Raw genomic sequence first — 16,742 nt, 5'->3', positions numbered from 1 at the left:
TACTGGCCAGGGGTGGTGGCACATTCCTATAATCCCAGCAACTCATAAGGTTGAGGAAGGAGGATCACAAATTCATGGATAATCTCAACAATTCAGTGAGACCCTGTCTCAGAATAAAAAAAAAAAAAAAAAAAAAAAAAAAAATTAAACAGGACTGGGGGAGTGGTGTGGCTCAATGGCAAAGCGCCTTGGGTGTAATCCCCAATATGGGGGATCAAGGGGAATCACTAGCACCTAGATAGGTTTATTGATCATTTATTATGACTGACCCTTTTCCTTATATTAAAAAAGAGTCTAGGGGCCGGGGTTGTGGCTCAGAGGTAGAAGGCTTGCCTGGCACATGTGAGGTACTGGGTTCGATCCTCAGCACCACATAAAAATAAATAAATAAAGATATTGTGTCCAGGGCTGGGGATGTGGCTCAAGCGGTAGCGTGCTCACCGGGCATGCGTGCGGCCCGGGTTCAATCCTCAGCACCACATACAAAGATGTTGTGTCCGCCGATAACTAAAAAATAAATATTAAGAATTCTCTCTCTCTCTCTCTCTCTCCAAAAAATAAATAAATAAATAAATAAATAATTTTTAAAAAGATATTGTGTCCAAATAAACAATAAATATTTTTTTAAAAAAGAGTCTACATTTCTCTTTCCAAATCATTAATTCTTACTGCAAACAGCTGCAAGGTATAAGTCACTGTTCATAATCAATAATTTTATTAATATCAATTTAAACTGAAAGTGTTCAATTTCCCCATGACTAGGAAATCATACCTGTTGCTAGAAAGATACTGGCCAATTTTCTCCTGGTTGTTCCAAAGCAGACGATGTAAAGCTAGCACATTGCTATCACTGATGAAGGAAAGACTATGATTTACTGCATCACTTGTGGGACAATCTGATGCTATATCAAGGAAAAATCTTCAAAAATGCAAAACCATTAGAATTTTCAACACCAGATACATTCATACCTACACGTGAATTTTTATACTAAACATAGTATAATGTTATTATTTTAGTAAGTATAATAATATAATGAAGTAACTGAGATTATAAATATAGGACTTGTTCCATTTCTGATACCTGGCTTCAGTTTCAGAGTAGGGTCTGAAGTCAGAGAACAAACAAGAGATTTAGATAAATGGGATCCAGAAAGAAGTCAGTGTTTTACAGATAAGAAAATGGAGGCCCAGACAAAAAAAAACTCCCTATAATTACATAATCTCTCAATCAGAGCCAGGATCAGAACCTTGGTTCTCTTTCTGTGGTAGTTTATCTGTTAGAACACGAATTCTCTATTGACATTTACCACTATGACTTACAGTTCAGCAATATATCTTTTAAACTCTAATTTTCCTAGCAGAAAGGTCAGTAAGAACTATTATGATGATAAACTGGAAGAGAGCTACACAAAGCCAGATTAGACTATGAATCAGATCACTTATACTGCTAAAATGCAGAATTCTGAACATGAACTTACACTTACAACGTACTTTCTCATGAATTATTGTTTCTCTAAAAACAACTCATGCAAAATTAGTATTTTCTCTAGTTTATAGAAAAACCAACAACTCAGAAATAATCTGAAGTAATTAGTTAATTATGGAAATCTAGCAGAAAAAAATTTAAAATCATAAAGCGAACAGTTGTTCAATTATTCATAAAATATTCTGTGTCTCTATTACTTGGTTTAAAAAAACTTCTGAGTTCAGATACATTTTTAACTGAAGTATTAAAAATATTCTAATACCAAAAGATTCTAACTATACACTTATGTATTATCTACACCAATTTGTTTTTAGTTTTTAATGAAAGGAATCTTCTTCCTTGCTCCCATGTTATAGCAACCTCAATCCTTTACTTAAATAGATATGTCAAAATCCTCCTTGGTTTTCAAATATAAAAGCCACCATCGAAATCAAATATAGATTTATTTCACAACATCTTTCATAAAGCAAAACATGTCCTTAATCTTGGGAGGGAAGAGAAAAAAAAAAACCTACACAGGAACTTCACACACACCAGGTACATGGACCTAAGTGAAACCGAAAATACTTGATTCACACAGAGCAATCAACCAGATTGCTTACCTTCGTGCTGCATCAAAGTTGCTTTTCACAAAATCATTAAAAGGCCGCATATGTTCTTCTTTTGTGAAGAGAACATGATTGGCAATACTCTGTAGTATCTAAGCAGTAAAAAAAGTTTACAGATTTACTGTATGAAATCTATACATTAATAAATTCTTTAAAAGTACATGAATTTTCACATTGATGTTATTTCTACTGGCAATTAGAATCAATTATTCCTTGTTCTATAAATTACTGTATCTGTTTCCATTTTTTTGCCAAATATAATTATATATACATATATTTACATACACAATATATATTAAAATTTAAATGCCTTTTTATATTAAAAAATTCAGCAGTCTATATTTCCATCTCCATTTCAAAATTCCCAGAAAAATTACAAAGAAAACTGTCTTTGGGAGATAAAATATTTGATAAAATATTTTTCATGACAATATAGCTCATCAGTTACCTAACTAATGAATTACTTTGTAATATAAACAAAATAAAACAAAAACACCTAACTGAAAAATCATAGGGCATTTCAAAAGTGAATTCAAGAGAAAGTACTATATGAAAAATGGAAAAATTTTGTTGGAAGGGAAATTTAAGATAGCTAGATTATCAAAATAATTTACCTTTGACATTAACTTTAAGCCCCTTTCGATTCTAGGTGGTGGCTTTTTATCTAAAATCCCTGCTTCATATGGTGAGACAATGGCAGGATTGATAAATCTGAGGAACATGGCACTTCCTACTGCACCAATGCTGTTCTGAGGGAAGCGCTGGCTAACCACCTAAAAACAAGGGGTTGAGAATTGAGTACAAGGTTTGAATTAAAATAAGGAAATGGGAACAAAGAGCTCATAGGACAAACTCTGCAAAAAATTTGAACCAATCAAGCCTCATGAATGATGTTTCTATTTTTTACCTTCTTCCCAGATATCAGAAAATAAAATTCACTCTTATTACTAATCTTACATCACTTTAAAGTACAATTGAGGTATCTAAGAGAGAAGAAATCCTCACAGATGACTTGTGTAGAAAAGACCTGAAAAAAAGATCTTATTTTATCATCACTATTTACACTGCAATCTGCCGAGTAATAAATGTAGACCCAATTTCACACAGAGATTACTTTAATAGACATGAGAGCATGACCCGTTTTGTAAGGTGAAGGTGAGTTTTCAATAGCACACCTCTGAGATGACCCATACCTAATAATAAACATTTACATTTTGTTATATCTATTAGAACTGAGTTTTGTTTTGTTTGAGAAAAATGCTTAACATATGCGAAACCAATTTTTTTTTTCTTAGATTCCTACTAAAAGAAAACAAGTTACAGGTAATAGTATTGGTAGTTTATTTTTTTCACCAGTCTGCTTTATAATATAATGACCTATTACTTAACCCATGGAGGAACAGAAATTCTTGGGATCCTAAAAGAAAAAATGATCCTACCAGAAGAGATGACCCATATGTCTACCATAGAAAATTCATAATTCTGCCAAGTCAAAAAAAAAACTTTAAAGATTTAGGAAATCAATTTAGGTTGCCCATCCTGAAAAGCAACATGAAGCCAATATCAACAGTAGATTAAATGTCTCCTTAGAAAACATTCTAAATTAAAGATAAAGCAACCAGCCCATTAGATTGGAAGAAGTGTTAAATTGATTGGAAAATGTGTTGTGAAATTGGCTCCCATCTCTTCCCCATGCCTCCGCATTTTAGGCCAACATATGAAAACTACATTTTTCTGGAATTTACACTTTTCATATATCCTAAACACACCCATTTCTTTTTAAAGAACACATATAACATTTAATCTCTATAACTATTCTTTCTTGGTGTGGCTAATTGCTATTTAAATTAGTAGTCACTGCAACAATGAAGCTATACCATTCCATTCAATAATCTGAGATTTCAGGGATAAAATTGTATTTCAAAAAATACTGGAGGGAGGGTGAGAAAATGGGATTTAAGTGCAGATCTCACATAACTCTACTTTTCTTCATGATCAATGATTCCAGACTAATTCTGAAAAAAGGGGTTATTTTACTTAATTCTGTATAATTTAGTGCTCCATGGTGTTCATATTTTAAATGTGTTCTTATCTACTGCCTATCATTTAAAAATAATTTTCTATCATTTCTGATAAAAAAATTGGTAAAAATATTTTAGAAAATGATTTTTTCAAGCTGAAACAAGTCTGTAAAGATGACATCTGAAGTACATTATAGGTAACATATTCTCACCTTCACTTTTACTATAGCTCAGGAAGCTTCAAGTTACAACTCTTCGGGGATTATTGTATAAGGAACAACCTTATACTTAAATGAGGGGAAAGTGGGGGAGGTGGCTAAATATAGCTGTTGTAGCAGAAAGGCTTTAAAACTTAAATCCTGTTTATTTTTAGCTGAAATTCAATTTTATATTCAGAATAAAGAAAATTCAAGTGCCTTTATTATTCTAGTACAATATTTAACCTTTTGGGGAATAGGAATCTCTCTGAAGTCTGATAAAACGTTGGAAACATCAATGTATGCATTCATACTATAAAAATCCATCACATAATTTCAGAATGTTCATGGACAATCACTGATACTGAGTAGTTCCTTTAGAATTCTCAAAATTATAATCTTAAAAAAATGAAATATTGATAATCCTATAAGAGCTTTAATTTAACTTTTCAGGAGTGAGTTAGCAAGAAGAAAAAGGATTAAAAACTGTCCTTCCTTCCTTCCTTCCTTCCTTCCTTCCTTCCTTCCTTCCTTCCTTCCTTCCCTCCCTCCCTTCCTTCTTTCTTTCTTTCTTCTTGGTGGGGGAATGCCAAAATTGAACCCAGGGCATTGTGCTTGGTAAGCACACACTCTACCATTGATCCACACCCCCAAACCCAAAACTGCTTATATTTAATTTTAAGTGGATTTTTCTTTAGAAGAAATGCCAATGTATTCAGTTAAACCAATTAAAATCCTAAAAAAAGTTTCTGAAAAAGAGAAAGCCATGGTTTGAACTTTTCAAAGAATCAGTTTGATTTCTAAAATACTAACTTATAAGTGTCTCATAAAAATCAATATACATATCAAGAGCTCTTTTAAAATTCACTTTTCTGAGAGTAGCCATTTACTGGTTTTCTCTAAGATAAAGATCTTTTAAATTATGACTTATACTGATATCTAGTTTCATTTAATAGTACTCTCAGCTTCAGAATTCAAGGGAAATCTGAAAAAATTATTTCCAAAAATGAAAATAAACTTTTCCACATCTCCCAAAATAATTTCACATTAAAACTCAAAGTATCCATACATTAGGAACAAACATTGTTTCATGTATCATATAAGTATGCATCCCACTGATGGCATCAATATATTTTTAGAATTGACAAAACATAATGAACATTTATAAGAATGCTGTGTAACAAGTTTCACAAGTCAATTTATAAAAGGACTGCTTTTTTTCTTTCATTATAACTTTACCTGATTTACAACTCAGGTTTCCATTCTTTTTTTAAAAAAGCCATAAAAATTTAATCTGGATGAAAATGACATTTTACATAAAAGGTCAATATTGGTCTAATCTGTGCTGAAAGCAGTTATCAGCCCATGTCCCCTTTACTTCCTTTGATAAAAACTAAATTACATAATGCAAATATGCTATAATAAGCTGCACATCAGAAGAGGATCACTACCTATACATGATTAATTACTGTAAATTCTCCCTGAGTTAGGAAGACAACTTCCAAAGTAAATCTAATTATACACACTTCAATAAATAGTTATCTGTAATATGAGTGCACAGCTGGACACAAGAAGCCAGAGCCTTCTCTCTATATCGAAAATATTAGATACACATATTCCAAAAGAAAATCAGTTTGCTCTTAAAAATATGTTTGAATTCTATTAAGCATACAATTCCAAAAATATGACATTTTAAATTTATAATGACTATACTATTTTCATATTCTTCAAAGTGCTCTAAAATATCTCAAATTAACAATTAGATTTCACTTGTTTCCTTGAGGACCTCATATCATCTGTGCTGAGAAATAAATTCCAAAACTTAGTGTTACCCAGAAACTTTAAAAAAAATTTTTTAAAAAAATAACTCGTAGTAGAAAAAAACATTTCAAAGAACAATTCTAGACAAAAATCTCAATAAAGGAATGTTAGAAAGACTAGAAAACATGCGCTAGAGAAACACAAAGTCTTAATTTTAATTCATGTGACACATTACACAATGGCATTAGTAAAACACTGAACAAGAGTGTTAGAAACAGTAAATTAATTTCAACAGTGGTGGTGTATATTATGTTAAGGCCACATGAGAATTAGAAAGCTGAAGCATTAGAAAAAAATGTTTTTGTTAAGCAAAAAGGCCATCCAATTCAATCCTATTCACTAATAGCTGACCAAATTTTTTTAACATACTTTAACATACTCAGAGAGAAAATCTGGAGCAGACATAATAAATGTTTCTAAATTTTAATTTAGCTCTGAATTTAAATTTAAAACAGAAATTGCAATGTAAAGCTTAGTGTAAATTTCATATGTAAAGCTAAAACAATGAATGAAAGATGAAACCAGATGAACACTATATTTTAAATTATTTCATTTTAAGAAAGCTTCCTGATTTTTAATTTGTTCTAATTAGTTATGCATGACAATGGAATACATTTTGCAAAAACTATCTGATGTTTAAAAGTTTTCTTTTCATCTTCTCTATAATCATTTGGATAATATGAACAAAGATGGGCCTCATCCTAATAAGAGAAAGTCACACTGACAAATTTAAAATGAATCAAAGTTATATTTTAGACAAATTCCCCTTTACTGGAAGAAGATCATTATGACTATCATAATTTTCTTCCGTGAAATTAGGACAAGTTCATAGAAGCAGGCAATATATTTGTATCATGTTTGCCAAATGAAGTGTTTCTTTACAGATATGGACTGTGTTTTCCTTTTATTCCAAAATTTTAATACTGATTTTCTCTGAGGTAAAAATAATGTTACTATTAGAATTTCTATAAACTAAGCACATACATCTGACTATCTAGATAAAAATATAGAGAGTCTTAAAAAATTTTAGCAACTTTTAGACTAGGTTAGAAAATGATACTTTCTGATAAACCACGTGCCTAGCAAGATGTGTGAGTCCCTGGGTTCCACCCCCAGCACCTCACCCTCCTATCCCGCCCCCCCAAGCCCCACCCCAAAATGAGCCAACATTTTCCCACCATATACTTCTAACAATTTAAATCTTTTGTTTCTAGGAAAAGAAAACAGTCACATGACCTGCAAAACAAAAAGCAAGAATGAAAATAGTCAGCATTTCCTAAAGCCTTGAAATTAAGTTTTTTTTTTTTTTTTGCATTCATTTATAATTTAAAAAATTAGACCAAGGATATTCAATGCAACAAATGCCCACAAAATGCCTTTGGGATAAATCAAACCAAAGGAACACAGAGAATGTTTCAATGTAACTTAATTCCAGGGTTAATTGAAATGAAAGCTATTTTGTGCCAGAATTAGTAGAATGATTTTATAGTGAAGGTCAAATAGGCTGAAGTGAAGATGTTCTTAACAAACAGCAAAAGATTTTTGGTTTGCTTTGAAAGAAACAGCTAATAAAAAGTTCTCCAAACTTACTGATTTTTTGTTTTCCTTTTTTTCTTTTACTGTAGCTTTATTCAGTAGGGAGTGGCAAGTTGCCTACAGAACAGAGATGAGCACAAACAAGTCACAGCACCGACTACATACAGCAACAAAAACAATGTTGGCTTGTACATAAAATTACACAATAAAATGTAACACAAATGGAATTAACAAAAAAATTAGAAAATCAACTGAATTCTAAGGGATGAATTTTAATTCTCGATTTTTATTTTTATTACATTTTTAAGCCACACACTAAATCAACAGCAAGAAATGTTGAAACCCAATCATGTCTACTATTTCTGGCTATATGAATCACAGAAAAGCTCTCTTCAAGTGAATTTGAGAATATAAAATATTTGTATCTTAGTTGATTCCTAGCTTTTGATAACTTTCATATAAAATGATCATTGTAAGTAGACCACATTCTAAAAACTTTTGTGTTTACATGTTTTTTTTTTCTGATTGTAAAATACTTCTCTGTGTATCCTTCAATTGACTTAGTTATTTTTCCAATATCTGGCATTTAATTAAAATCTTAACTAAAATAAAATAATAGCTAAAAATAGAAAAATTTGTTTTAGAGATTCTGACTTTAAAATCTTTCTTAAAAAGACTAGACTTCAAATTTCACATTATTTTTCAAAGCAGGCTACTTTCTAAAATGGTTCTTATCAGAGCATGTTACAATCTTTGCATTATTTTGGAGAAAAATATGTTATCAGTTGAACTAAGGGAAAAATGCATTAATATTAAGGTTAAGAAACTGCAGAGAAAAGTATAAAATAAAACTGTAAGCCTGCTTAAAATTATTTACTTACTACAGCTGACCACTTATCAGAATGCTACCAACCCCCTCCACAAAAAAAGGCACTTATCAAAACCCACTGACACATAGTGGTTTCACCTCTCAGAGTTCCTTTCTAGGCTGAAGAGTTCTTTCAAAATTAAAACACTTTTGACGACTTCACTAGGAAGAATAATTATTTTTTTTAAAAAAACGTGTTTAAAACCAAACAATATTCTGGGCACAGTGATGCATGCCTCTAACCCCAGCAATTTGGGACACTGAAGGAGGAGGGTATCAAATTGGAGACCAGCCTCAGCAACTTAAATGAGGCCCAATCTCAAAATAAAAACTATCAAGGGTTGCAGGAGTTTATTAGCTCAGTGGTTAACATGCCCCTGAGTTCAAACTCCAGGACCAAAAAAAAAAAAAATTCTTTAATCCACCAATACATGGCTTCTTATTCCAGGAATTCCAGGCATTCAACACCATAACCAAAAACAACTTGAGCTTAAAATCTGTTTGACATCCATCTATCCATCCACTCAACTAGCTCTTGTGCACCTACCTGCATGTCAGATACTATTCTAAGCACTGGGAAGCTGTGTTAAAATAAAAAGACACACTTATCTCATAGAACTTTGGTTCAAACTTAACAATCTATACAAAACACTAGTAACCATACAAAAATTTTCAGTTATGGTATATACCTATCATTTACAGTCTTAAAAAATTATGCTTAACTACATTAGTTTCGGGAAGCAGATTTATTGGCAAAAGATGACATTTATTTAGAATCATAATAGCTCCGTCTCAATGCTCTCACCACAACCTAAGAGAACATCCACTGGGGTGGATGTTCTTTTCTCTTTATTCCACAACTATTGAATGAAAAGTGGAAATAAAAACATGAAAAAAAAATAATTATACATCTGACACATGGTCACAGTTGACTATTCCTATTAACTGTAACACTGTCCATTAAGGGGGCATATAAAGTAACAGCTGGTTAAACATGATACCAAAAAAAAAAAAAAAAAAAAAAAAAAAAAAGGCTTAAAGACGAACGTATGAATTCAAGCAAAAAGAACTAACAGAGAAGTTTATTAGCGAGCAATATACTCACTAGCTTTCAGTATTTCCCCAGTAGGTCCCCAAAGCAGATGCCATGTTTACTAAAGGAAAAAAAATATCAACTACTACCCCTCCCAGCAGAATATACAAGCACAAAGGTACCATTATGTTGCTGACAAAGTCAAAAGGGCAAGAAAAAGTCTAAAAGAGGAAAGACAAATAAAAACAAAAGAGCAAACTGAAGGGGAAAACTAGGTTAGAAGGAGACTAAATGAAAAAAATACGTTGAGACCAAAGATTTTCTTTTCCTTTCTTTTTAACTAATGAATGTAAAATTCCTTATCAGCTTGATAAAAAGCAGAACCTTTTGTACAGCGTACCTTTGCTCTGCAGTACTCTACTCTCCAATACGATTATCTAGCACTTTGAAGTAACACACTGACACATTTAAACATTTTTAAAGAGAATAATTTTATATGAAATTTTAACATAATTCCAAGCATTAATAAGGTAATAGACTATTTTATTATGCAATTCTCTATAAAGCACAACACATAGTATGTGATAAGCTACCAATCATCATCAATATTTTCACTATTTCCCTTCCTTCTTAACTATGAAAGCTAAGAATCTTGTTCACTTATATGGAAGGAATAGGAAAATTTAATTTCTTCATTAAGCTTTTCCTGAGTAGTTACTAAGTATCATGGTATTCTTTTACATTATAATATCATGGTCTCAAATTGATGTTCCAAATTGTTGATCATACAAAAATATTTTTCATGTAGGACGACAACCACATCATGAAATTCTACTAAAATCTTCTAGGATCATGTCATCAATCCCTATTCACTTTTAACCAGCTAAAGTCAAAGCCACTGTCATTTCAGAAACCCACTTGCATTATGAAAAGAGTTAATAGTAGGCCAACCAAGAAGCTGATCCACACTATTTTTAATATGTGCTCGCTATTTCTCATCTACCTATTGTTAGAAACTGGAAAAAAAAATCACTGAATTAGATGTAAAGAGAAACCTAAATAAAGCTAAAACTTAAGAGAAAATGTTCACTGTATTAAGTTTCATGTTGTAACTAATCCATCCTCTAGCCTCAGATTTAAATAGCTGAATAAATTATATGGGGGTTTCTCCTAAGCTTCCTGAAGCTTTTTGAAAAAGGCAGTAAAGCAGCCAGGCGTGGTAGTATGTGCCTATAATCCAACAACTCAGGAAGCTGAGGCAAGAGGATCACAAGTTTGAGGCTAGCCTCAGCAACTCATCGAGAACTTATATCAAAATAAAAAATAAGAAAGAGCTGGGGATGTAGCTCAGTAGTATAGTACCCCTGGATTCAATCCCCAGTACTTCAAGAACAGAAAAGAAAAAGATGGGGAGGGGCAATAAAGTCATGATAAATTAAGAGAGACGTAAGTAGGTTTTATAATCTATATGTGTTGTGGAAAGTTTTCTTTTTGTAGATATAACAGACATATCTTTAAAAGTCACACAAAGCAGAGAAGCCCCAAATTTTTAGAATGGTGATTTCACTGATGCTGTTAATGTCTCTTAGCAACTGAAGTTGTGTGCTAAAAAAAACAAATGTCTGTAGCAACTGAAGCTGTGTGCTAAAAAAAAAACAAATGTCTGGGGACGACTCTGAAAAAAGAGAGAGAAAGGCATGAATTTTAATAGATGTGTACGTTCTTTCCTTAACATCAACCTTACTCCAAACTTCCAACCCAATAACATTTCTCCTTCTTAGAAGGCAAATGTGGATTTGCAGGACCTCTCTTGGAATAAACAAATCATTTTAAAAACTGCATATGCAGTTCAAAAACACATAAGGAGCCATAAAAGAACACAGGCCTAATTCCCTCAACAAGAAAGGAATCCTGGACATCTGAACTCTGTAATATTACTTATAGTGATAACCTTAGAAAGTCTAACAACATGGTATGAACGATGATGCAATATATCTTATAAATAGCAACCTATATAAACAGAGCTCTGTCAGTCTGTCTTGGGAAAATATGACACAAACCAATTATATCTTAATGGAGAAACCAAAATTACAGATCAAGAAATTCACAATGCAAAACGCAAGTGAACTGCCTGTTATGTAAAAGACCCTGAGAGTAACACAGGCAAAAGATAACCCACCTAAAATTCCATGTTTCATTTCAGCCACATGCATCATATCCAAAAGATTCAGTGAATGTTAAACTTGCTCCCAATGCAAGAAAAATTTAATATATTTAAATATTCTCTTAAAGTATTTCAAACATCTCTGAAGAAAAATGAAGGGTCATTCAAAGCCATTCCAACAACAATTCTTAATGTATTATTCATCCAATTGACTCAGTCTTGTATCAACCACCCACTATCAGCAACTACACTGTTTTTGGCAAAGTATTTTTCATTTAGCTTTGCACTAATAATGGCAATCTCTAACTTTAAGCACACCTGGTATAAACAGTGGCACACACTTCGAAGCTGAGGAGGAAATTCTGAGGAAGAACTAATGATGGCGTGAAAGAACTTTTCAGTCATCTGAAGGAGGTTCCGCTGATTTTCCTCAAGGCTTTCTGACGGTTCTAATCTACCAAAAAAAAAAAAAAAAAAAAAAAGAAGAAGAAGGTAAAATCAAAACATTTCTCTTTAAAACAAAATCACTCCTTGAAAGAGACTAAGGGATATTTAATGAAATACAATGTGTGGACTTTTGACCCTGATTTGAACAAATAACAAATTGGAAAAAAAGACAATTTGGGGACAACCAGAAAAAATTAACATAAAACTTTATTTTTAATTTTACTAGGTGTGGAATTACTGGTGGTGGCAGCAGCAGTGGTGGTGGTGGTAATAAATACATGTGTGTTTAAAGTCTACCTGTTGAAAACATTATTTCTGGGATTTGGTTTAAAAATATCTGAGCAAAAGAGAGGAGGGAAGGGGACAGACAAAACAAGCATAGTATTCTTTAAATTCACATTCCTCAACATTTATATGCTTATATGAAAAATAACACATAGATAGGAATGATGTAGACTTTAAAAAAGTCTCCATTAATGATAATAAAATGTAATTGTCATCTTTCATTTTACATTATGTTTCTGAGATTTATCCTGTTCATTCATGAAGATCTAGTGCACTGTATGCCACTTTTTTCCTTGTGGTGTTGGGGATCAATCTCAGGGCATCAGGCATGCTAGGCAAGGACTTTACCATTGAGCTAAATTCCAGCCCTGCCTCTGTATATATCATGACTTATCTGTTCTCCTGTCAATGAATATCTGCATTTTTCACTTTTACAGAACCACTGCAATGAATATTCTTGTGCATACACAAATTTCTCAGCCAAAGCTTGGCACGGTGGTACGTGCCTATAATCCCAGCAACTTTGGAGGTGGAAGCAGGAAGATCTCAAGTTCAAGCCCAGCCTCAGCAATTCAGCAAGGTCCCCAGCAACTTAGCAAAACCCTGTTCTCAAAATAAAAAATAAAAAGGGCTGGAAATGTAGTTCAGTAGGAAAAGGTTAAATTCTCATTACCGACCCCCCCCCAAAAAAAAAACAGTGGTGGTGGTGTGTGTGTTGGGGGGGGGGGATGTGAGTGTTTCTTAGCTGGGCACTATAATCACATCCTTGTAATTCCAAGCTATTCAAGAAGCTGAGGAAGGAGGTTCATAAGTTCAAGGCCAAACTTGACAATTTAGTGAGACACTGTCTCAAAATAAAAAATAAAAAGGGGTTAGGGAAATAGCTCATTGGAAGAGCATCTCTGAGTTCAATCCCCAGTGCACCGAAGGGGCTAGGGGCTATCAGGAGTATTCTCTAGGGCAGCTAACTAAAAAAGAAATTTTCAAGTTAACTGAATAAATATATATTTATCTTTATTAGATACTGATAGCTCTACAATCAGTAGAACAGAGAATTCTTATTCTCCTGTATTCTCACAAATGTATGTGGGTTGAGTATTCCCAAAATGCTTTGGAGCAGAAGTGTTAAAGACTTTTCTCTTAGACTTTACCTGTTGAGCATTCATAATCCAAAAGTCCAAAATGCCTGAAAATTTTTGACACCAACATGAAGGTAAAAACTTTCAGAATTTAAACCATTTAAATTGTTTGGATTAAGGATGCTCAACCTGTGCCAATCTAGTAGGTAAGTAAAGGCACCTTATGTTTTTAACTTCTATTTCTATGATTCCTAGTAAAGTTAGAATGCTTCTGTAGACTTTGTGACCATTCAGGTTTCCCCTATTCTGAACTGCCTTTCATATCCAGTCTGACTGTTCTAATTATCAGATGTTCCTCTCATCTGGTACCTAAAACTTAATGTCTTAATCACGTCATTCAAGCTGTCTCTAATGTTACATTTTCTGGCTTTACTTCATTATTTCCTATATTCAATCAGTCTTGCTCTCCCCCACCCCCCAGTCTGAGGATTGAACTCAGGGGCACTCAACCACCGAGCCACATCCCCAGCCCTATTTTGTATTTTTGTTTAGAGGCAGGTCTCAGTGAGTTGCTTAGTGCCTCGCTTTTTGCTGAGGCTGACTTTATCCTCCTGAGCCACTGAAATTATAGGCATGCACCACTGGGCCTGGCTTAGTCTTGCTAATTCTTATCAGCATGACTTCTAAAGACCTGGTATTATAATTTAAAAATGTTAAATTTTAGCTGTATCAGTTTTTGACCATTATGGAGTTGGTCACAATACTCAACTTTTCTGAGCCTCAGTTTGTCTTATCAGTAAGATAGGAATAATAATTCCTACATTAAGAGGTTTAAATTTTATCTAGTGGCTATCAAATGCACAAAGGTTTATTTGCATATAGCCTAATCCAAACTCTCAAAATACATTCTTTATAAAACTCACATCTATTTTGTTTTTGTCTCATCTCCACCACTAAAATAAATTCCTTGAAGGAAGTTTCATCTTTGTCATCTTAAAGACTAGCATAGTACCTTACCAACAAGAACTAAGTAAATACTTGTTTTCAATATCTTAAACAGCAATTTTCTGTTTCAAAACTGACATTATATAAATGCTTGTGACATTCCAGTTAACATTCCACATTCCTTGCAGCTACCTGTACAGTGTAGCATATAAGCTCAATTAAGACTTTAAAAATTAAAATGGGCCTGGTGCAGTAGTGCATGCCTGTAACCCGAGTGGTTCAGGAGGCTGAGGTTGGAGGATTGCTACTTCAAAGCCAGACTCAGCAATGGTGAGGTGCTAAGCAACTCAGTGAGACCCTGTCTCTAAATAAAATATGAAATGGGGCTGGGGATATGGCCGAGTGCCCCCGAGTTCAATCCCAGGTACCCTGTCCAAATAAATAATTAGATAAATAAATAAAAATTAACATGGACTGCAAAGTAAGCAAGATTGCATGAAATAAGTGAGGTCTGAAAGGACAGAATTTGCATAAGCAGAAAAATTAAGAGTACTTCAGAAAGAGGAAGCAAGTGGGACAGGTAGTCAGTTCAATCTAATAAACATTTATTATACATCTATAATTTGCCATCTTAGTGCCAGATGTTGAGGATTCAACAATAACTGGTCTTTGTCCTTTTCAATGAGGGGAAAGACACATATACTAGGTATTATATGACAAGTAATGAACATAACTCAAGGATATTATTATATTGTGATAAATATATAATTGGTCTCTGTACTTGTTCTTGGTACACAGGCCCTAAAACCCTTGGAATCTCCAGAGTTATACAACTTTCTTTTGTATGGTAATAAGATGACTGGTGGCTGGTAGACAGCTTCAGGATAAAAACTGGTCACCAGAAAGACCATAGTACAATAAAAGATCTGAACTTTCAGGCCTACCCTCCAACATCTGAGAAGGGGAAAGAAGCTGAAAGTTGAGCTTAACACTAATAGCCAATGATTCAGTTAATCATGCCTTCTTAATAAAGTCTCCATAAAAATCCCAAAAGTTGAAACAACTTCCAGACTACTGAACACATAGAGGTCCCACATAGTACACCTGAAGACAGGATACAAACTACAACTTTCCCTCCTACTCTATACCCCTCCTACTCTATGCATTTCTTCCATTTGGCTGTTCATGTATATCCTCTGTACTATCCTTTAAAATAAATAGGTAAATGTAAGTAAAGTATTTCCAAGAGTTCTGTAAGTCATTCTAGCAAATTAATTCAGAGGAGAGAGTTATGGGAACCCCAATTAAAATAAGCAGTTACTCCAAAGCACTGGTTACATCCTGGAGCTTCTGACTACCATCTCAAATGCAAGTAATTTTATGGGACTGAGCCCTTAATCTGTGGGATCTAACATATCTCCAGGTAGATAGTGTCAGAATTGAATCATACATCCAGCTGATAACTCCTGGAGAATTATCTGAGATGGGGGTGTCTACTGCACATCTGGACACTAGATTGAGTGTTGAATATAATATAGAGAAAAAAGTTTGCTATTGTTTGATTTACAGATAGAAAAGACAAAATAGCAAAGTGGAGAAACACATGATTAATCCATTATGGATGGAGGTTGTTAGGCTGCTAGAGAAAAACACTGGACTTGGAATATGTAAATAACCAAAAAGAGACTGGTAATAAACAGAGAGAACTATAAAAAGCTATAAGAGTAATTCAAATCTTAGATAGGGAGGACCTGGGAGTTTGGGGTACGAAGAAGATTAACAATTTATTTAAAAAGATGCAAAGAGAATCCTTGAAAACTCTTGTGTACTCTGTGCAAAGATTTTTCTGAGTCAGCCTCACAGCAGGGGTACTGCAGTCTATTTTAGGTGTTCCTCTAACACAACACCTTCTAGCTGTATCAGATAGACCCCTGTTACAAAACCACAGTGCCCTCTTGCTCCCACTTGCCAATGATAATTTGTTGGCTATTCCACTAATTCCAATCTGCAATGAAGCTTTGTGTTTAATTAAAATTTAAGCGTTCATATGTATGAAACTTTTTCCCATAGTTTGGTTTTCAAAAAACCAAACTATGGGAAAAAAAGTTTCTTTTTCTATTGTTGTCCTACTGTCAGTTTCTCTTGATTTCTGCTCTATTTTTTTATCCCTTTCCTTCTGCTTACTTTAGGTTTATACTCACTGTGTTTACTCTAATTTTTTAAGAACAGAATTCAGATTACTGATTTAAGAT

At 33.4% G+C, this 16,742-nt stretch overlaps 1 protein-coding gene across 6 annotated transcripts in view; it reads right to left on the bottom strand.

Moving 5' to 3' along the window:
• NF1 (neurofibromin 1) overlaps nt 1-16,742 on the bottom strand; it is a 249,204-nt gene that overhangs the window by 111,834 nt on the left and 120,628 nt on the right. For 4 of the 6 annotated variants that reach the window (XM_081270001.1, XM_081269998.1, XM_081269996.1 and 1 more), the window contains 5 exons: nt 12,053-12,188; nt 7,724-7,786; nt 2,709-2,867; nt 2,089-2,186; nt 773-919 (listed from right to left, as the gene is read on the bottom strand). In XM_081270001.1, the coding sequence (XP_081126127.1) occupies nt 773-919; nt 2,089-2,186; nt 2,709-2,867; nt 7,724-7,786; nt 12,053-12,188 (603 nt within the window). The remainder of the gene's footprint in view (nt 1-772; nt 920-2,088; nt 2,187-2,708; nt 2,868-7,723; nt 7,787-12,052; nt 12,189-16,742) is intronic. The other 2 variants (XM_081269999.1, XM_081270000.1) reach the window with 1 other exon arrangement.

Source organism: Spermophilus citellus, assembly GCF_964194105.1.
Source record: "Spermophilus citellus genome assembly, chromosome: 17".
In the NCBI taxonomy this organism is placed as follows: domain Eukaryota; kingdom Metazoa; phylum Chordata; class Mammalia; order Rodentia; family Sciuridae; genus Spermophilus; species Spermophilus citellus.
Note: the sequence above shows the minus strand (reverse complement) of the source record. Positions and strands in the feature narration are given on the sequence as shown.